We start from the raw sequence: 22,204 nt of genomic DNA, 5'->3' as shown, positions 1-22,204 counted from the left end.
AAATCTCGTCTACTTCCTCCTCGATACTCTGTCTTTCTGCATCATTTAGGTTCTTGAGCAGGTCTTTGACCGATTTCAGTTCCTCTTTATCCCTTTTTGGTTTATATGTTATATTCTTTTCTTTCATCCCAAAAATAATAACACTTCTTTTTTTGTGCGCTACTTCTCTCACTAATTCTTCATTTTTCTTTAAGGCCTTGACTACCTCTTTCTCCATGTCTTCTTTATCCTCTTTCTTTTGCTGTTCTATTACTTCTCTTAAGTTTACATTTGCTTTTTCATTCTCCACTCTCCACGTCTTCACCTCTTCTCTAACTCTTTGTTCTTCTTTGTTTACCAGTTCCTTCAGGTTTTCATTTTCCTTTCTTACCACTCCCAAACCTTCCTTCATTGATCTTTCGTACTTTGCTACTTTTTCCTTTAACTCCTCATTTTCCTTAATCAATTTCTTCTCATTTTCCTCTAGTCATTTTATCCTATTTCTCAGGTCGCTGTGGAATACTCTATTCTGCTCTTCTTCCTCATCCCTTCTCTTTACCATGCTGATCCATTTATCCAGTTTTCTTTCCATCAGTAGCACTCTCTTGTATAATGTCGTCTCATTTCTCGCAAATCCAGAGAACCCAGCAGAAGTACCTCCAGCCTCATACTCACTTTCCTCCCTGCTGTTGTAGTCTCCTCCTCCTGCTCTTCCTCTTCTGCTTCTTGGCATGTTCCATCCCTGATCTTCCTCCTTCTCACTCATCGTACTAAACTGCTCTAAAGGAGACCCACCGAACCAACATTAGCACAGCCCAAGCCTCTGCAACACTACACCGTGTATATTTCCTCCTCTCCAGCTGGCGCTGATCGAGGATGCGTGTGTGTGTGTGTGTGTGTGTGTGTGTGTGTGTGTGTGTCTTTGTTGTTACTTGATCCACGTGTTCATGTGGTCGTAGTCTAGATGGGTGGGTTGGCCGCGCACGTGCAGTGATGGCAATGAGAAATTCCATCACCGAGGAATCACAGACATGCCTCACCCACAACCGCTTCTTCCTTTCATTTAACTGCAGTAACAAGTCCAATACTTGGGCAATGGCAGCACAAGCCACGACAGCCCTTACTTTAGCAGATGACGCCATGTTGATACAAGGCAAGTGCTTTGTTTACGTTGTGGATGTGGATACGGGCAACCGACCTTGGCCGTGTGTGATGCACACCCGGAAAAGTTAGAGTTCCTGGTTGCCCAAGCTGCCGCCAACTTGGTGGGAAGACAATGGCCCAGTGTGGCACCAGCTTACGGAAAACCAATAACTCGCTCCTGGTTGGGTGTATGGGCGTTTTTTTCAGAACTGTCAGCCAATTGTAAGGCAACCGTCTGCAACTGCGGCTTCAAAGCGACCCGTTCTCTCTTCCCATTTTCTTCCTTTTTCCATGGTACATGTTTGAGATAACAAGTGAGTAAAGGGGGGAAAAAGGTCAGCTTCTCCATGGGTCAGAACAAATAAGCGCTTTTTCAGTGTTTCCAATACCCCGAGTTTCGCGATCATTGAGTTAAGCGCTTTGCCTTCGGAACGAAACAAGTGCGAAACTCAGGAGGGTATATATTCTTGACCTTACCCCTACCACCCACTCTAGGGTGCTGCACAGTCTAGAGAAGAAACTTATTTACAATGTAAATAAGTATTTCTTAAAAGAAAATGCTATTAGAGGACTTATAATTGCTCCCTCAGAAGTTGCTTGAAGAACCAAAGCCACCAACTTTAGCAAAATGACACATTCTGACAAAAACACAGAAAGACTAATATATATATATATATATATATATATATATATATATATATATATATATATATATATATATATATATATATATATATATAAAGAGAGAGAGAGAGAGAGAGAGAGAGAGAGAGAGAGAGAGAGCAGGTCATGTTGGTGTGGCAGCGAGGCTGACAGAGGAATATCCAAGGGAGCCAATGCCCAAACAGTCTCAGTATTTTAAAACCACTACGGATAAATACACACACACCCCAAGATCCTCTCAAGCAGTAACATCCACTCGGTGCTGTTGAGTAGTTTTGTTTCATACACACCTTTTGTTATATTAATAAGAGATCAGCACATCATTACTTGAAACAAAATTTTAATAGAAACTTAACCAAATTACATGTGTTGGTAATATATTAATGTTTTTGGTATTGTACATGAAATTATGTTTGTTTCGGTCTGATCTCTCATTCATTGCTCAGTTGGGTTAGTGTGCAGTTATTAAGTAATTTGCAATAAACCTTCCATGCTGTTGCACATTCATTCCTTTTCCTGGTACAGTACCCTCTTGAGTTTCGCGCTATCCGAGTTTTGCGATCCACGAGTTTCGCGGTTAGTCCTAAATTCTTACCATCACGACTTTCGTGCATTATCACCCCAAGTTTCGTGCTGCTTTGACACGTACGGGTCACGTCTACTTACCATTGGCGTCACGCACGCTACCTTTAAAGGTAGTATCACACTGGACGTTTTCCTCCAAACATTGTGGCTATGGTAAGAGAGAGAGAGAGAGAGAGAACGGGAAGAAAGAACGGGTCGTTTTGAAGCTGCGGTTGAAGGCAGCTGCCTTACGATTGGCTGACAGTTCTGAAAACATGCTTGTGATTCGCTGGGAGTCCGATGACGTCATCGCCGATGCTCACCCTATCAGCGTCTTCACTGCCTTAAGGCGGTGTCACAATGGCCGTTTTCGTTTATGTTACGGACAACCGACAATTTGCTCCCGGACAGTGTGACACTGCCTTAAGGCAGCGAGGCCGCTGATTGGGTTAGCGCCGGCGATGACGTCATCGGACTCCCAGCGAATCACAAGCGTGTTTTCAGAGCTCAGCCAATCGTAAGGCTTCATCTGTGGCTTTAAAATGACCCGTTCTCTCTTCCTGTTTTCTTCCTTTTTCCAAGGTACGTAGTTTGAGATAACAAGGGAGTAAAGGAGGAAAAAAAGTGAGCTCCGGGGGGCAGCATGAGCCAATTATAATGGCACCACTCTAAACCATTGCCTGCACCATGACGAGATCGGGGCCGACCATCAGGACCAGATGGGTTGTTTACCGGTGCCATAACCTACATTAAAAAAATAAATAAATAGAAATAAAAATAAAATCTCCACGGGTCGGAACAGATAAGCGCTTTTTCAGTGTTTTTAATACCTCGAGTTTCGCGATCCTCGAGTTTAGCACTATACCTTCGGAACGAAGCGAGCGCGAAACTCGAGAGGGTACTGTATATCTTTGCAGTCTGTTCCTTAAATATTTTGTGTCATCGATATTAATGTTTTCAAAGTTTGAAATATGTCACAGTATGTACTTTATGCCTGTTTTCATCTATAGGAGATGTCTACCACATGCCTATCTCCAATGTGAAATTATCTTTAAATCCTTGATATATTGCATGGAGCTGAAGTCTTAATGAAATAGAGTAACACACTTGTTTTCTGTGTTTTTGGCTTGATGTAGGTGATTTGCATTTCAAGTGTGTCTGGGCTGGTGTTGTGGTGCTTGAAGTCTTTCTTCAACCCAGTGTTCCTGAGTAGCTTACACCCTTTCCATCACACATCTAATTTTGGCTCACACCTTTCTTACACCCACATAGAGCATCAAAATTATAATCGTGACTCTTACTCCAGGGATGACTGTCTGTTATGTGAGGATATGTAGTTTTAGGACTAGTTTTTTATTTTCTCTCAATTTACTACCCTTTCCTACCGATACCGATCTTTGTTTCCTCTTATTAATTCATATTTTCTATATATCTTTAATTTGCCTGACCAGTTTCATGAATTCTTGTTTTTTTTCTCCTTTTCTCCCATCTTTTTAGAGCAAGAACAACAAAGTAAGTATGTACACACTGGTTCTTCATGACTCGGTTGTTGGTACATGGCATGGTTCCGCATTTGACTGTCGCTAATAGTGCTGTCCCACAGTTGTTCCTTGTTGCATACTCGACAAGCAGACAGATGTGAGTGCAGTTGCAGCTACAAATTATCTGCTATTACCATGTGAAAGGAAAGGGACGCAAATTATGCCATTTGAGTATTATTGTAGTTAATGTCACACACAATGATTTTTTCATAATTTTCAAAGAAAGATTAACATGCGAGAGTGCTTACATACAGTTCACTGAAAAGTAAGTAAAATTATATTTACCATGTCAACAAGAAAATACTGTGGAATTTCTCTTATCTGTTGCTGGAAGAGATAGCTGGGTGCAGTTATTTTTAGGACTAATAGTCTAGAAAACTGCCAGTAAGCTGCATGAAACCTAGAACTCTACAGCATGTAACAGCTCATGGATATTAGTGTAGAGGATAATGTTAAGTGTATGCATCTGTAATACACCAAAACGTAGACCTTTGCCTCATATATTTTCATTATATTGCAGCTGTTTATAGTTTTAGTGAATGTTTTGATAGAGAAAATGTCTTCTTGTAACAAAAATGTGTTAACCCCTAAAGGGCGGGTGCCCATAATCATGGTGGCAACTAAGTGAGCTCAAACAGAGGATGCCCATAATCAATGTTTGGAGGCTGTGCACCTTTATTTTGAATATGTGATTAATCCTTTCCTAGTATAATATTAATAATCAACATCTAGTGTCCTCTACCACCCATGCTCTGCACTTTCTTCATTGATAACCCAGCTATTGGGGGGATCTGGAGTCACATGCTGAGTCTGCCATGAGGTTGTGCTGGCTTCCTGGCTAGGGAGAAAGGGGAAGGGAAGAGAATTGTGTGGTAGTGGCCTCAATTGGTCTGGAAGGGATAAATGATAAGAAATGTGGAAAGGGGGAAGTCACCAGACAGAGATGCATGGCTATTGAGAGTTTGACCAAAAAGGAGAACATTCGACAAAGCTCATTATTCAAATAAAGTGCGTCAAGAAGGAAAAATTCCTTCACATCCCGCAATGGTTTTGCTACTCTCCTTCAACACACGTAGAGCAGGTTGCATTCATGATTAACTGAAGTATATGGTGCATGCACTGACACTGTATGTCTGTTAAATGTGTACTTTAAGGATTGTAATTGCTTGGAAACTTGCTTTTCTGACTCGAACCCCCTGCCCTGAGCAAACATCTCTTAAAAATTGCCCGCCTTTTAGGGGTTAAAGAGAACTGAATAAAATTTGTAAATCCTGTATAGTTTGCAAACTGATGTACTGTATATATTTTTTAAAGATTTGTATAAGGCATACTTTTGAATATGAAGGAGCACCTGGTTTGTTTATGTTGGCTTTTTATCGCAAACACTATGACTTTGCATTGATTCATTAGCCAGTAAGTGTGATGTTTATGTATGTAGTACTCAGTCTGCTAATGCTCACTGACTGAACTGTCCATCAAGATGTTATTTCATGTAAAGTCAGAGCTTGCCTATATTAGTTCCTGCAGCAGCTTTTTATCCTCTGGTGTCGTCAGTCATAGAATGTGAGATTGAAACATATCAATCAGATCATAAATTTATGTATATATATATACAGTCGAGTCGCGTATGGTGCGGTTAATTGGTTCTGAGTAATTGCCGCATATAGGAAAACCGTGTCATAGGAATAACTAAACCTATGGAGAAAATACAATTTGGTTCTGGCCCTTGCCATTTTGCCAAACCCACACCCATTTTTTTATTTTTTTCGTTCGTGCTAGCCAGATTGCACCAGTAGGCATTATTGCATTATTTGCCTTTTGGTGTTGTTCAGTCCGAGATGAGTCCGCGGAGATGAGGCAAGATGAGGCGCCATGCGTGTGGGGGCAGCTGCCAGCGTTTGAGAGCGACTCAGGCCTCCCGGACCGCCTCGGGTCCTTTCAAACGCTTGACGCCGCAGCTTCCTTTTCATCCTCTGTTGCAAGGAGCTCGTTGATCACCCAGAGCAGCTTGTGATGCATGTTTAAACGTTGTCAGGAATATCAGCAGATGCCATTTTGCTGCCAGAACAGCTAGTAAAAGTCGTTCGGAAGATCAGCAGACACCATTTTCCTGCCAGTGAGTGACGACGTTTACTACCTGTTTTGGCAGCAAAATGGCATCCGCTGATCTTCTTGATGACGTTTAAACATGCATCACAAGCTGTTCTGGGCGACGAGCTCCTTGCAACAGAGATTGAAAAGGAAGCTGCATTGGTTATGGTGGCACAGAGAGGTGAAATGCAATGGAAGCACTTATATGTGTTTGTTTGGGCCGCCATATTTGCTGATGATGTCATCACAGTACGGAGGCGCTCCACCTCTCCAAACCGAGCTGCAGCGGGCGGTCCGAGTTGGCAACTCGGGCTGCGGCGTCACGCGTTTGAAAGGACCCGGAGTGGTCCGGGGAGGGGAGACCACGAACCGCGTCATAAATGGTTTTACCCACGTGATTTTAAAATACGGTTCTGAAACCATACCACGTCGTAGGAAACTGCGCCTTACGAATCCGCGTCATACGTGACTTGACTGTATAAATGAAAATTTTCTATTGTATTCCAATTATTGGAAACAACACAAAATTTATTTTGCTCTTAGAAGAGGAATTATAGGAATGGACTGTACATCCATTTGTCCATGATCTTTTTTCATGTCCGTGTCTGTATCTGTGTCCATGACGTAATTCATTTGTACATCAAATATGTTTTTGAGCTCACCTTGCAGAACTTTTGAGGTGTGCAACATTAAAGAGAGGAGAAGCATTGCAATTGTAGTAGCCATCTTTGGATCAATGGATACTACTGACATGGACAGACAGGGGTATGGAGGTGGATCACAGATCATGGATAAATGGATTCCTAGCCAAAGAGTGATATTGAGTATGGGTAAAGCAGCCACTTGGGTACAATGCTCAGGCTGCCTGCAGGAGGGTTATAGGTCTCCTAGTCTTAGTACAAAACACACCAAAAAAATCATGCACATCCATTATTAAACTAAACACCGACTGTGATATATGAGGAAAATCATGATAAATGTAAACAAACATCTATGTATGCATTTTAACACCCCACCCTTATTCTGTGCCAGGGCACAGCCAGTGACCTGGTGGTGCAGGTGGTTCTCATCGCTGAGAGTATGCGGTTACAAGCAATGATGGCCACCTATGGCATCCAGACACAGGTAAGCTGCTGTTTGTGGAAAATTATTTGTCTGTGTTACCTTAGCCTGATATATGATTGTCTGTCAGTGTGTTGTGTGAGAGAAACAGACAGACAGACACTGACAGATGTACAAATAGACAGACAGACAGACACTGACAGATGTACAAATAGACAGACAGTGGAGAGAGAGAGAGAGAGAGAGAGAGAGAGAGAGAGAGAGAGAGAGAGAGAGAGAGAGAGAGAGAGAGAGTGTGTGTGTGTCTGTGTGTGTGTGTGTGTGTGTATTTACCTAGTTGTGACATACGGGAAAAGAGCTACGCTCGCGCTCTCCTGTCTCCAGATCCGCTCCTATCCAACTTTTCCTTAAAATCATGAATGTTTCTTGCACAAACCCTGTCCTTGATTATTGTCCTCATTTCCCTGTTAGTTAGGAAGTCCTCCAGCCATTTAATCAGTCCATCACCCACTCCACCCCTATTTTTAATTTTCCAAATTAGTCTTCTGTGCGGTACTTTGTCGAATGCCTTTTTCAAATCCAGGTACACTCCATCCCCCCAGCCTTCTCTCTCCTGTATTAAATCTGTCACCCTTGAGTAATAACATAACAAGTTGGTGACACAAGATCTCCCTCTCCTGAATCCAGACTGGCAATCCGAGATAATTCTCTCACTTTCTAAAAAATCCGACCACCTGTTTTCAGTTTGCCTCTCACATATCTTCGCAACCACACTAGTGAGTGATACTGGTCTGTAATTTAATGGGTCCTCTCTCTTTCCTCCTTTATAAATTGGTACTATGTTTGCTCTCTTTCAATCTTGTGGTACCCTTCCTTCACTAAGGGAGGTGCTCATTATGGAGTGCAGTTTCTCTGCAAGTTGCTCACTACATTCTTTCAGGATCCACCCTGATACTTCGTCTGGCCCTGTCGCCTTTCTTACATCCAGCTTGTTCAAGCTTTCTTTGACCTCCTGCACCGTTAATTGTATCTCCTGCATAACCCTTCCTCTTTCCTGGCCCGGTGGTTGTACGAATTCGTCTTCCTTTGTAAAAACTCTATGAAAGCTATTGTTCATCACTTCTGCCACCTCTGCTAGGTCTTCATATGTAGTTCCATCCATTTTCAGTTTATCGATTGTTTCTCTATTCTTTAATTTGCCGTTCACATGTCTATAAAATAATTTAGGTTGGTCTTTGCATTTGTCGATTATATCTTTTTCATATTTCCATTTTTCTTCTCTTCTAATCTTTGTATATTCATTCCTTGCTTGTTTGAAGTTGTTCCACGAGTTGATTCTTCTTCGTCTCCTCCATCCCTTCCAGGCTTCCTCCTTTCTTTTTCTAGCTGCCTCGCATCTTTTGTTAAACCACTCCTTTTTACCAACATCCTTTTTGGTTACCTTAGGGACATATCTATTCTCGGCTTCTTTGTACAGCTTTAAAAACTCCTCCCACTTGTCTTGTGTACTTTTGGCTTTGTACAGCCCACTCCAATTTGCATTTTCAAAAAAAGTTCTCATATTAACAAAATCTGCCTTAGAGTAGTCACTTCTCCCTTTTTTGTGATCCTCTTTTTGGTCAATCGTTCTCTTTTCTTTTACTTCAAATTCCACAATCGCATGGTCACTCTTTGCTATTGGGCAATCTATTTTAATATTTTCTATTACTTCTGGTTCGTTGCTAAAAACCAGGTCTAATCTTGATGCCTCTCCTTCTTTCCCGAATCTAGTATGTTCCTTAATCCATTGCGTCAGCACATGTTCCATTGCCAGTGTGGGCGGTTGTTCTCGTAGTGACTTCAAGCTGCTCGGAAACCAGGGGTGGACCAAGTTCGTGCTGCCGTCAAGCTCCGTGACGTGGGTGTAGTTCAAGTCGTCTTGCTGGTCTAGTTTCTCCTACACCTTTCCAGCGGCCTCCCGTAGCCTTGTGCTGACTAGTTGTACTCCGAGTCTGTGGTGTTGTGTTGCACTGCTGTGTTTTCCGTGTACGGGTATTTCTGTCTGGTGGCAAATCTCAGCGCTTTGTTCTGCAGCCTCTGAAGCTGTAACATCTTGGTGTGGGAAGCCATGAGTGTCGGGGCGGGTGAGTAGTCTAGTATAGGAAGTATCTTAGTCTTTACCAGATATAGTTTGAGCCTCTCTGTGAAGTGCCGGAATCTGTTTAGAGATGTGAGAGTTGTTTTAACTTTCATGGTTTTGTCGTTGACATGTTTAACGATCAGGCCGGTGGATGTCACTGTGTGGCCTAATATCTGGCATTGTTTTTGGTGGGAGATGGTGTTGCCCTATATTTGTATGTCATTTAATTTTTTCCTTCCGAGTGTGACCACAGCGAACTTGTCTATGTTTGTTTTGATCTTCCACTTTTTTCGAATGTGTTAAGTCTGTTCGCCTCCTGCACGACCAGGGCATCATGGTGGTCTAGGGTACCGTTGGAGGTCACTATTTGTGTCGCGTCGTCAGCATAATATATATCCATACAGCTTCTATTATCAGGCCGGGGCATGTCAGAGGTGTAGGTGATCAAGAGCGTTGGTGATAACACGCTGCCCTGTGGCACGCCGCTGTGCAGGGGGAACGGGGAGGATATTGCTGACTTAACTCGAATGGAAGCTGAGCGCTGATCAAGGAAGCTACATAACAGTTTTTCCGTTAGCTCTGGCAGTCCGAGTTGAAGTATTTTGTATTTCAGGTCCTGTAGCCAGACTTTAACAAACGCCTTGCTGAAGTCGCGTTGGATAATAGTGCAGTTTAGTCCTTGTCCTTTAGTGAGTGCTACCTTTTCGCTGGCGATGGAGATAGCTGACGTAGTGCTCCTCCCTGCCCTGAAGCCATACTGGGACGGGTTATTAAGGTTGTTTTCCTCCAGGTGACATCTGAGTCGTAGGTTGATTATTCTTTCAAAGATTTTTCCAGGGACTTCTAGGAGTGAGATTGGTCTGTAGTTCTTGGGATCCATGGATGGTTTGCCTTGTTTAGGTATCATGGTGAGAGTGGCTACTTTGAATCGTTGAGGGAAGTAACCCGTTGTTAACATCGCATTGTATATGGTGAGTAGGTACGCCAGCCCCCGGGGGGGTAACATGCTGATTTGTTGTTTATCTATTTTGCTCTCTCCGGGCAACGTGTTTTTCGTTTTGTTTATAGCTGATCGGAGCGCCAATTTCCATAGTCAACAGATGGGCCTGTGTTAGGCATTGCAGATCAATCATGTGGTGTGGCTTGATTCTTGTTAGGTCCTGTTGGAGCCATGCCTTTACTTCCTGCTCGTTGTCTTGGTCATAATGAGCGTTGTCTTCAGGTCTTATTGTGAACACTGACTTCCAGATTTCTCTGAACTCTTGGGCAATACCTTCGTCATCCTGTATTTTGACTCCTCCCTGAGAGCTGAGTGACCTATAAACGTGGGGAAATTTGGACCTATGTGCTGGGCTCCGAAGGTGGTGATGATTTTCATAATGTTTCGTCCAGTTGTATTTGTGTTGGAATGCCCAAGGCTGGTGTGGCGTGCATTTAAGTCGCCTAGGAAGTACATGGGTTCAGGTATGCGTAGCAGTTTATAGAAGTCAGGAAACATGATGCAGCCCTCTCGTGGGGGGATGTAAGTAGTGGCAATATTAATGGGCCCGAGGGTAGTCATTAATTTAACAGAAAGGGTGTCGGAGTAGTGGAAGTCGTCATATATTTTGTGCCGGGTTCCTGTTTTGACTGCTATTGCCACTCCAGCGTGTTGCTCACCTGTTCTGTTCCGCTGATAACATGAATAACCCAGTATCTTTAGAGCCTGGGTGTTGGGAAGGCCATGGCTATTTATGAGGATTATATCTGGGTTCTCGTGTGTACGTGTTTATTAGATTGATGCGTCTGGTGTGCCAGTGGTGGACATTGTGCTGTAGTATTTTTAGTTGATTGATAGGTTGTGTGAATGACATGGTTGTGAGTATTAGGGGCCAGTTTTTGTTGCTCCTTTTGCCTCGCTCCTCAGGCCGGAGAGAGTGCTTGCTCTGTTGGCACCTCTGTGTTGGTCCTGGTTTGGTGGGCATGGTTGTGTGGCCAATCCTCCCATTCTACCTCTTTGCAATTAAAATCATCCATTAAATTATTCTCTCACCCTCTCTCAACATTCCATCCAGGCAACTCACTGTGTCTTGTATCATTTGTTCATATTCTCGGGCCTTCCATGCATTGGTTCTTGGTGGCACATACCCTACTACATACTGCCTCCTTCTTCCTTTAGCACCCACAATTTTCTTTTCACTTTCAGTACCTCTGCCAAGCCTTCACCCTCAATCACCTCTTCCACCCTAATGCCTTTCCTTCCCATCAACATCACACCTCCTCCCTGTTTTCTCTTTCTGTTTCTCCTCCATATATTGTATGCACCTTCTCCAATCCCCACCACCTCAACTGGGTCACACAACTTAGTTTCTGTCAGCCCCACAATATCAGGTTCTCTGTCTCTCAAATAGTCATTAAACTCTATCCACGATGACACTATTTACTTGATATTCGTATAAGACACTTTCCATTCTTGCTCCTTTCCTGTTAGACTTTTTCTCTCCTTCCTCTCGTCACCATGAACCACTTCCTCACTTTCATATCCATTACTCTCCAAAAAAACTCCTTTTCTTCTTCTGATCTCATTTAAATCACGAACCTCACCTCTGAGTTCATTCAATTTGTCTCTCTCTTGTTCATTCAGATCTTTCCTCAGCCACATCATTTTGGTGTCTCCTTCTCCCGCTAGCTTCCAAGCTCCTGCCAGGGCCTCCTCTGCTTCGCTCTGCACCTTAAATCGAATCCCAATTGGTCTGTGTGTGTGTGTGTGTGTGTGTGTGTATTTCCCTATTTGTATTTACCTATTTGTAGTCGACACGACCCGAGCTAAGCTCTAATTGTCCCATCTCCATATCTACATTTATCCAGCCTTTCCTTCATTTGATAGACACTGCTCGCCTCCACCACCTCTTCCCACAAGCTGTTCCATGTGTTAATGCTTCTATGTGGAAAACTATACTTTTTCAAATCACTCAAACAGGTTCCTTTATTAATTTTCTTTCCATGTCCTCTCAGCCCCTGGCATTCTCGGAGTTGAGATCATCTCTATCCACCTCATCAAACTTATTTACCAACTTATACAGTGTGATCAGATCTCCTCTCTCCCTTCTTTGCTCCAGTGTCGTCAAGTCCATCTCCTTCAATCTGTCTTCATACATCATATTCAAGAGTTCTGGGACCGCTTTAGTTGCAATTCTCTGTATCCTTTCCAACTTTCTGATATCCTTCCTTTTGTGAGGTGACCACACAACTGCAGCATTTTCAAGTTTTGGTCTTATCAGTGTTATTATTATTTTCTTCATCATTTCTTTGTCCATAACATGGAATGATACCCTTATATTTTGCATCATCCTGTAGGTTTCTCCTAATAACTTGTTTATGTGCTGTTCTGGGGATAGTGTGTCTTGCATCGTTACTCCCAAATCTTTTTCTTCATGTACCACCTTAAAGTTTTCTTCTCCCATCCTGTATGTTTTCCTTGGTCTTTTTTTACTTTTCCCCATTTCCATGACATGGCATTTGTTTGCATTAAATTCCATTTCCCATACCTGGCTCCATCTATACACTCTGTCCAGATCTTTTTGCAGTTCTTCAAAGTTTTCCTCCATCTTCACTTTTCTTATTAACTTTGCATATAACTTTTTATACCCTTCAGCATATCATTTATATATATTATGAACATTACTGGTGCCAGAACTGAGCCTTGATCAACTCCACTTACTACTCTCCTCCAATTTGATTTCTCTTCCCTAATCACCGTCCTCATTTCTCTTCCTGTCAAGTAATCCTTCATCCACCCGATGACCTTTCCGCCCATTCCTTCCCATTTCTGTTGTTTCTAGATTAACCTTTTGTGTGGAACCTTGTCAAAAGCTTTTTTTAAATCAAGATATACACAATCAGCCCATCCTTCTCTCTCTTGCACCATGTCTATTGCTTTTGAGTAGAAACAAAGTAATAAGTAAGTTGGTGACACGCGATTTCCCTTTTCTAAATCCAAGCTGTCTCTTATTTATCATGTTTTCCTTTTCTAAATGATCGACCCATTGTTTTTTTTATTATACTTTCACAAATCTTGCACATTACACTTATGAAAGAGACTGGTCTATAATTTAGTGGTTCAGTTTTATCTCCACTTTTATAAAATGGTGCAATGATCGCTCTCTTCCATTCTAAGGGCGCTTTTCCTGTATTTATAGCGCATGTTATTATGTCATAACTTGGTTCAAATAATTCATTTCTGCACTCTTTTACACTTGACCCGAGATTTCATCCAGTCCCACAGCTTTCCTTCCATCTAAGGTTTTCATCAGCTGTATCAGTTCCCCTTTCTCAACCTTTACATGATTTAATTTCCCTTCATTGCAATTTTCGAGAACCCAGTCAAAGTCGGTTTATTTCGTAAAGACTGAAAATTTTTATTTAATATTTCTGCAATTTCTTCGTCCTTTTCGTTGAATACATTTTTTTCTTTTAGCCTTTGAAGTCCACTCCTTCATTTCTTTTTAACTTCTTGTTTACGAATTTATAAAACATTTTTGGTTCTTCCTTACAACTAAAAACTATTCTTCTTTCAAATTCAGCTTCCTCCTCTTTCCTTATTTTTGCATAATCATTTCTTGCTTTTTTTATATTTGTCTTATTTTTATTTGGTATTTTCTTTAAATTGCTCCATGCCTTATTTCTATTTCTTTTTGCTGTTTCACACCTCCATCCGAACCATGTTTTCTCTCCTTTAGTTTTTACTGTGTAGTATTGAACTTATATCTCTATTCCTCTGTTGTAAATATTCATAAAAGTGTCATATTTCTCTTGAATATTAGTACTCCTCTTCATATCAGTCTACCCCACCGAAGAAAGTTTTGAGTCCAATGTAATCTACCTTAGCGTAGTTTTTCCTTTTTTCCTTATAAGCCTCATCTCGATATTTACATCCTTCCAAAGTTTTCATCTCTAATAGTTCATGGTCGCTCTTTCATAAGGGTCACCCATGACTGACTCCTTCATCTAACTCCACGTTTTTTGTGAAAAGTAAGTCAAGTCTTGATGGTTCGTCATCCCCTCTCAGCCTTGTTTTGCCTTGCACCCACTGCGTCATCAGGTTATCTGTTACGAGCTTCAGTAGTTTACATCCCCAGGTATTTTTGCCACCCTCCATTGCACAGTCTTCCCATTTCACCTCTTTGCAATTGAAATTTCCTGTTAACACTTTCATGCACACCCTCCCATCTGATTTTCTTGTCCAAAATGCACACCTAACTGGCTATTGGGAGCACGGTATAATTTTTTTCAAAACTCGCTTATCGAATCTTTTGCTCAGTTCACTTATATGAAACTACAGTAAACCCTCTGGTATCTGGGTTAATAGAGCCAGGTTGGCACCCGGATATGGGAAAAACCCGGATATGGTGTGGGTTAAGTCTACGGACCCGAAAACCCAACTTTCGATCATGGCCTGCCATTAAGGCAACGACAGAGTACTGCGCAGGTGCTTCTGTCCATACTCATAATATGGTATGCCCCATGGCTTTGTAGCAGTCAGTCTGCACCAGGGAGTGAAATGCGCGTGATTGACGTGCTCCGGGCACTGAGAAAAGGGTTCAAGCAGCGTCGTCACAGTTAGCACTCGCGGCAATCTCTCCCTGGCTTATCGCAGTCCTGCTGTACCTTGGGGGGATCTGTTACTTGGGATTCGGCAAGAAGGCGCGACAGCCTCAGCCGTTAACCCATTGCTGGGGTGCCTAGCCCCGTGTTCACAGGCAGCAGCTAATGTTCCCCTGCCTGGCCAATCACAGCAGCAGGGCCTGGACCCAACCCAGAAAAGCCCAGGTACTTGTGGCAGCTCAACCCCCCAAGTCTGCACCATTGTGTTTACCACACAGGCTTTCTAACAGACCCAGCACTGCCACAAGAAACTTTTTGCGGGTCCAGTTTTACAAAACTGGAAGGCCGACGCTCTGTGCTGTTCTTAGGTGCGCGCCCGCGGCTTTATCGCTGTGTAGCTGCGTTAGCAACCTTGTGGCTACAAGCACCGCGGGCTTTACCACCCGGGTCAACCAGAAGACATACCAGAGCGATACCCGAAGCGATCTGGGCGGGCAATGGGCATCAAGTGCTCAAAGCAGGCTTCTATATGGACACCCGGGCAGGCACCCCAGGGCGCTACCCTTTTAAGCTCAGCAATGAGCCCGAAGGCCCACAAACGCCGGGCAAGTACACCAAGCCGCCCCACTCTGAGTGTGAGTGGGGAGGATAACAAAGGAGTCAATGACAACCTGGTGCATTCGCTTGTGTGGTGATCTGTGGCTTTTAGTTACACTGTGTTGCCCTTGCGAGCCTGGGGAGGCGGGTACCCCCAGCACAGTGCATCCAACGGGACCATGGGGAGGCCAGCCACAAGAAGTAACCGTGATTTATGGCCAGCCCGCACCTCCAGGTCGGGCTGGCCCACGGGACTCCCGAACCCCTGTGGGCCCCTTTACTCGCCTTACCATAAGCATGGTAAAATCCTTCTTTCACATGTCGGACCGAGGGCGGTACTTATCCGCATTTCTTATTCCGCCTTCACTCCAGCAGGAGTGCTAGCAGACCCCGCACGCACGCCTTCTCCATGGGGACGGAGCCCTACTCACCTAGTTCAGTCAGGATTTAGGCAGTCATCAAGATTTAAGCTAGGGTTCGCACTGTGTGTTTCATTTAAACAGTCCTTTGACACTACTACCATTTAAACCTGCACTGCCTTGACTCTCGTCACTTCGATATGGTCTGCAGTGCTTGGCAAGAACGTTTACGTGCCAGTTGTGCTGCAAAGCACACAGCTTTCCTGTGAATCTTCACAAGGACGTCAATATCATTGCTACGTGCAAGCTGGGGCGCCCCTTTCGGGTACAGTACGCTGCCCGAGCAGAGCTAAGAGGCATCGCATGGGCAATTTGAACGAGTTTTGGCAGCGCGCGACAATTTTTTTTATTAAAAAAAAAAATCAAATATTTTTAAAAACTCCCGGATACGGGTGTGGTCGGATACGGTGCACCCGGATAACTGAGGGTTTACTGTACATACATTCCACTGTAAATTGTAAGCTCTTTCATATGGAAAGAAAAAAAATAATGTTTGTTTTATATTTTACTGAGATATCGTGAGTTGAAGTGACGCGAACCGATTTCTGAAATAAAAAACTCACATTTTCACATGAAAGGAGTAAAAATATAACAAATTGTGTTCTATAACAAAAGAAGCGGACATTTGTGAGCTAATTAGTGCAACAAACGTTATTTTGATACACCAATTATAACGGTCATAAATTTGAAAAAAACGAAAAAACTTGATTTTTTTCAAAAATGTTCACTTTTATCCACTTATCTCCATAACTATTTTATTTTTTATGTTTTATGGTTTCATCTTAAGGAACAGATCATTACCTATACAATGGTAGATTCAAATTTCTTATATGACGTATAGTAGTTGATGAGTTTGGCTTGAAAGAAAAGAATCTTTGGTAACCCTGCCCCCCGCCACACACTAACCCGTCCGCGACTGCTAGAGAGAGTCAACTGAAGAGATTTTCTGTTTGTGTCACCAGTCACCCAGGAAAATTTCCCAGCGAGAAGGCTATCAGCTTACCACGAGCCGACATGCGCTAGCCTGTCTACAGACCAAATATCATGCGTCAATGAGAATTACAGAATGTTTGGTGATTTTTTTTGTCCCACTGACGTGATAGTCGTGTCAATCAGAAGCCGTGCTTTTTGACTAGACAATTATAGTGACGCGTATGTCGTGTCCACGTGTGCGATAGTGTTAATATTATCTCTTCATTATTATTTTATTTCGTCTGTCAGTGCCCGTATTGTATCTTCCAGCATAGCATTATATCTTTTTTCATTCCAACTTTTGGTTTTAGGGGGGACATAGGCTGTTATTAAGTTATTCTTCTCTCCACCTTTTACCAGTACCTGCACAGCCATCACCTCCACACTGCCCTTTCCATATCTCACTTCAGTCACTTTCAAGTTTTGTTTTGTCATTATGATCACTCCTCCCTTTCCTTCTCTCCTATCTTTTCTCCAAATGTTGTACTTGCTCTTTCCCTCCAGCACAAGTTCCAATTCTTTTACAAGTCTTGTTTCAACTATACATTTAATATCCAGATCACTCTCCCTTAAATAATCAGTTAGTTCAATTTTCTTTGATACAAGACCATCTATGTTAGTGTACGCAATCTTTAAACCATTCTTCCCTTCTCCCTTTCTTTGGCCTCCTATCAACACCGTTACACCCGCTCGTCTCTTATCCACCACTTCATCAATTTTTCGTTCTTCATTCTCCAAAAAAAATTCTTCTTATCTTCCTCTGATCTTTCCTCATTCCTTTTTTTTGGTTCATTTATCGATTCTTGTACCTTCATTCTTTCATCCTCTGTCATATTTCTCCTCACATATATTTGCTTATAATCTTTAGAATTGTTCAATCTCCACGACTTATTTAGGATGGTTTCTGTAGTTATTTAGGATCTTAACTTAATCTTTAATGGCATGTTCTTTCCTTCCTCATACCTTCCCAATCTTGTTATTTCATCTACTTCTTCCTCTGTCTTTTCCTCCACTTCAGCATTCATGTTTCTCAGTACACTTTTCAACTTATTCCTCTCATAACTTTCCCTCTGGTTCTTCACTGTTTTTTTTCTTTTTCTTTTACACCAAACAATATAACACATTTTTTTCTTATCTGCCATGTCCCTCACCATTGTTTCTTTATTTCTCAGTACATTTACAACTTCTTTTTCTATATCTTGTCTCTGTTCTTGTTGTTGTTGCTCTAATATTTCCCTGAAGCTCGTTTTTTCCTTGTCCTTTTCACTTCTCCACTCCTTCAACTCGTCACTGACTACATGCTTAATCTGTTCCTCCACCCTTGCACCCACGTTTTGCTGGTCCTTTCCTATTTTCTGTGCTACCTCTCTCTTTATCATTTTTTTCATCTTCTCCGTGTCTTTGTTTGTCTCAGTCACCTCTCTCTCTCTCTCTCTCTCTCTCTCTCTCTCTCTCTCTAACTAACTAACTAGGAGACTTTAACCTCCCCCATATCGACTGGGCGACACTGTCGGGTACAGAAGGTGAGTCCCATAGAATGATCGAATTTCTAGAGGAAAATTATCTAAGCCAAATGGTATCACAAACAACTCGACAAAATAACATACTTGACCTTGTTATAGCGACCCAAGATAACCTAGTCAGTAATGTCACGGTAGGAGAACACCGGTTCCTGCGATCATAAACTAGTGCGCTTGACATTAGAGCTCAAACATCGGTGACTGAAAATAAAGTTAAGGTGCCCAATTTCAAAAGAGCCAACTTCAGAAATCCGACGAAAACTAATAGATATGCAACTATCATAAGACGGCATTGCAGAGGACTCCTGGATAATCTTTTAAAATCACTTACTCCGTCAGCAGGACTCAGTTTTGCCCTTGTGCGAGAAGCGAATTTACTCTAATAAAAGTCCACCTTGTATTAATAGCGAATTTAAACACTCAGTCAAGGAGAGAAATTTTTCTTACAGGTTAAAGAAAGACCAAAGCCCGAAAACATTAGACTTTACAATGATGCAAGGCGACGAGTAAAAGATTAGTGCATCAGGCAAAGCGTAGATATGAAGAAAATATTGCAGCCAACTGTAAAATAATCCAAATCCTTCTTCAGTTACATAAACTACAGACAGGCGATCTGAAGTGGCATGGGACCTTTAACAAACAGCGACGGTGCTCTAGTGACTGACAGCCAACACGTTTCAAAACTATTAAATAATTACTGTTCCTCGGTGTTTAATAATAACAGTCCTCCCACCACCACCACCAACACCAGTACTAATGTAAATCCTGAGCATGCATTGTCTAACTTTGAAATAAAACCCGATGAAGTCCTTAAAGCCCTCAAATCACTTAAAACAAATAAAAGTCCTGGACCTGATAAAGTATATCCAACTCTGCTGAAAGAAACAAAGAGCGAAATACTCTCCTCCCTCACAACCGTATTCAATATGTCCTTGCGACAAGGCATTGTCCCTTCAGATTGGAAAAAGGCTAACGTGACACCGATTTTTAAGAATGGAGACAAAAAGTACCAGGTACTTACAGTCCCATTAGTCTATCTTCGGTTGTAGGTAAGCTACTTGAGGGCATAATTAGAGACAAAATTGTGAGTTACCTTGAAAGCCACTCATTAATTGGGGACTCACAACATGGCTTCCAAACAAAAGATCCTGCCTATCAAATCTATTAACCTTTATAACGACCTCTTCACTGTTTATGACGTAACCAAATCACTGGACGTAGTCTATCTTGATTTCCAGAAAGCGTTTGATAAAGTCCCGCATCATAAATTACTTTACAAATTAAAACAAATAGGTATTGACGGTCAGGTAAACCAATGGATCGCGAATTGGTTGAGCAACAGACAACAAAGAGTAGTGATTGACGGATTTAACTCAGAGTGGGCGCCTGTCACTAGTGGCGTCCCTCAGGGCTCGGTTCTTGGCCCAGTGCTCTTCATTATTTACATCAACGACGTGGATGTTGGACTCAATAACCGCATTAGTAAATTTGCAGACGACACAAAGATTGGCAACTCGGTTCTCACTGACGAAGACAGGCAAAGCCTCCAAGAGGATTTGCACAAAATTTCAGCTTGGTCGGATAGATGGGAGATGCCCTTTAACGTAGACAAGTGCCAGGTCCTTCAAGTTGGAACGAGGAATAAAAGTTTGATTAAGAAATGGGTGGCGATAAACTCAAAAGCGTTCAGTGCGTCAGGGACCTGGTTGTCAAAATCGCGTCAAGCCTCAAATTCTCACAGCAATGCATCGATGCAGCAATTAATGTAAACAGAATGCTGGACTTAATTAAAAGAAACCTTTTATTAAAAAAATATAGATGTAATACTCCCGCTCTACAACAGTTTAGTCAGACCCCACTTGGAATATGCGGTACAGTTTTGGTCTCCCCACCATGCAAAGGATATTGCTAAATTAGAAGGTGTTCAGCGTCAACGAAAATTATCCCTTCCTTGCGCAACAAATCCTACGAAGAAAGGCTTTCTACCCTTAACATGTTCTCTCTTGAGAAACGTCTCCTCTGAGGAAAACTGATCGAATGTTTTAAAATACTTAATGGTTTCACGAATGTAGACAGATCAACATTGTTTATGATCGATGACACTTTGCGACGAGGAACAATGGCGTAAAACTCAGATGTAGACAAGTAAATTCAGACTGCACCAAATTTTTCTTCACCAACGCTAGAAAAGCGAGAATGGAATAAGCTCCCACCGTCAGTGGTCCAGTGTAACACGATTGACTCCTTCAAAAATAAGCTCGACCGTCACTTCCTTCAACTTAATATCAACTAGAGTAGAAATGCAACGTTTTGGAGTCTTCTGATTAATGTAAAATCACTTAGGTTTAAGGACAGACCACCAAGTCTGGACCATGGGGTCTGTGTGGTCTGATTTTCTATGTAAATCTATGTAAATCTCTCTCTCTCTCTCTCTCTCTCTCTCTCTCTCTCTCTCTCTCTCTCTCTCTCTCTCTCTCTCTCTCTCTCTCTCTCTCTCTCTCTCTCTCTCTCTCTCTCTCTCTCTCTCTCTCTCTCCATTTTCATAATTTTTATCTCATGGTCTTTTTCTAGTTTTTCCATTTTCAGCTTTGCTCTCTTTATGGTTTTCCAGCTGTTCCTTTGTCAACTTCATTATTTCCTCTCTTAAACTCTCTTAACATTCTCTTTGTCTTCTCATCCCTTCTCTTTGCCTCACCATCCCTCTTCTTGATCTCGGTTAATGCTTCGATCACTTCCCCAAACTTCTTTCTCATCTTCCTCATTTCAATCACCATCCTGTCACAGTCCTGTTCCACTTTGTTTAATCACCTCCATTGTGTTGACTGATTTGGCTCTGTCATTGATTTAGGCATGAAGCCCTCAAAACTAACATCATCCCTGCCTGTGCCCAGGGACCCCGACACCGTGTCCACCATCTTGGATGTTGTTTTTGTTCCATTTTAACTTTTCTCCCTCCTGCTCCTCCTCGTGTACTTTCACTCCTCAATCTTTCACATCCTCTTACTGCCTATACTCCTAGGCGATGGGACCCTATATTACTTAGCTTGCTCAAGCCCCTTGACTGGCAAATAGATTGTGATCCTCCTCTTCGTGTCGGCGCGGGAGCAGCCGTGTCTGCTCAGGTCGGCCGGTGGTGAGTGTGTGTGTGCGTGTCATCCCCACCTCCCATGATGTTGAGTTCTCCCCATCCCAACAGACTCCTCATGAGGTTGAGCCTGTCCAGATCTGGCCGCCACGGGAGCTGGTCAAGATATACCAAAACCTTGGGGTGAGCGAAAAATTGGGGCTGCAGGGTCGCCCTACACGTCCCATCGGAGCATTGGGCACCAGCAAGGTAAGATAACCCATTAAACTTGTTTTTATGCAGACTTTATTCTCTAAACTATACTTTGTTCAGAGCATGAAGTTGGTTCAGGGTGGGGCTGGGATGGTGGTGTACCTCTAGCCATGCTGCCAAATTAACCTGTGTACATGCGTCTCTCTCATATTTCCCATCCATGTGCTATTTGAAAGTGATATTTTGTATATTCTGTATATAGTAAAGGAAGCTACATAGTACAATGAGTGTCAATGTTTAGGATTATAACAACGATTTGTATAAATTCTATGATGTGGCAGGGATTGTTTCCCATGTTGCCACGTTGTGGTGGTGGTGGTGATGGTGGTGGTATTGGTATTGGTGGTAGTGGTGGTGGTGGTGGTGGTCGGCATGTCCCCCTAGGTCCCTCCCCTGGGTTGTGGGTGGGTAGATAGGGAGAGAGTGCTAATCTGATCATTTTGTCTACACGTGGTCGCCCTCAACTTCTTCCCATGTCCTCTTGTTTCTCTCTCACTCCACACACACAGGTCCTCTCTGTCCAGATTCTCCACCCTGCTCGCCACCCTGTACACCGCTATCAGGTCTCCTCTTTCTCTTCTTCTCTCCAGGGTTGTGAGCCCCATGCTATTGAG

General features: G+C 42.6%; 1 protein-coding gene across 1 annotated transcript in view; it reads left to right on the top strand.

The window, feature by feature from the left end:
• The window catches only part of LOC126996279 (probable phosphorylase b kinase regulatory subunit beta), a 297,183-nt gene that overhangs the window by 98,265 nt on the left and 176,714 nt on the right, over positions 1-22,204 (top strand). The window contains exons 13-15 of the mRNA XM_050856656.1: positions 3,847-3,861; positions 7,014-7,106; positions 21,450-21,587. Of these exons, the coding sequence (XP_050712613.1) occupies positions 3,847-3,861; positions 7,014-7,106; positions 21,450-21,587 (246 nt within the window). The remainder of the gene's footprint in view (positions 1-3,846; positions 3,862-7,013; positions 7,107-21,449; positions 21,588-22,204) is intronic.

Source organism: Eriocheir sinensis, chromosome 9 (assembly GCF_024679095.1).
Source record: "Eriocheir sinensis breed Jianghai 21 chromosome 9, ASM2467909v1, whole genome shotgun sequence".
NCBI classification, from domain to species: Eukaryota; Metazoa; Arthropoda; class Malacostraca; order Decapoda; family Varunidae; genus Eriocheir; species Eriocheir sinensis.
This window is presented reverse-complemented; position numbering and strand designations above follow the sequence as displayed.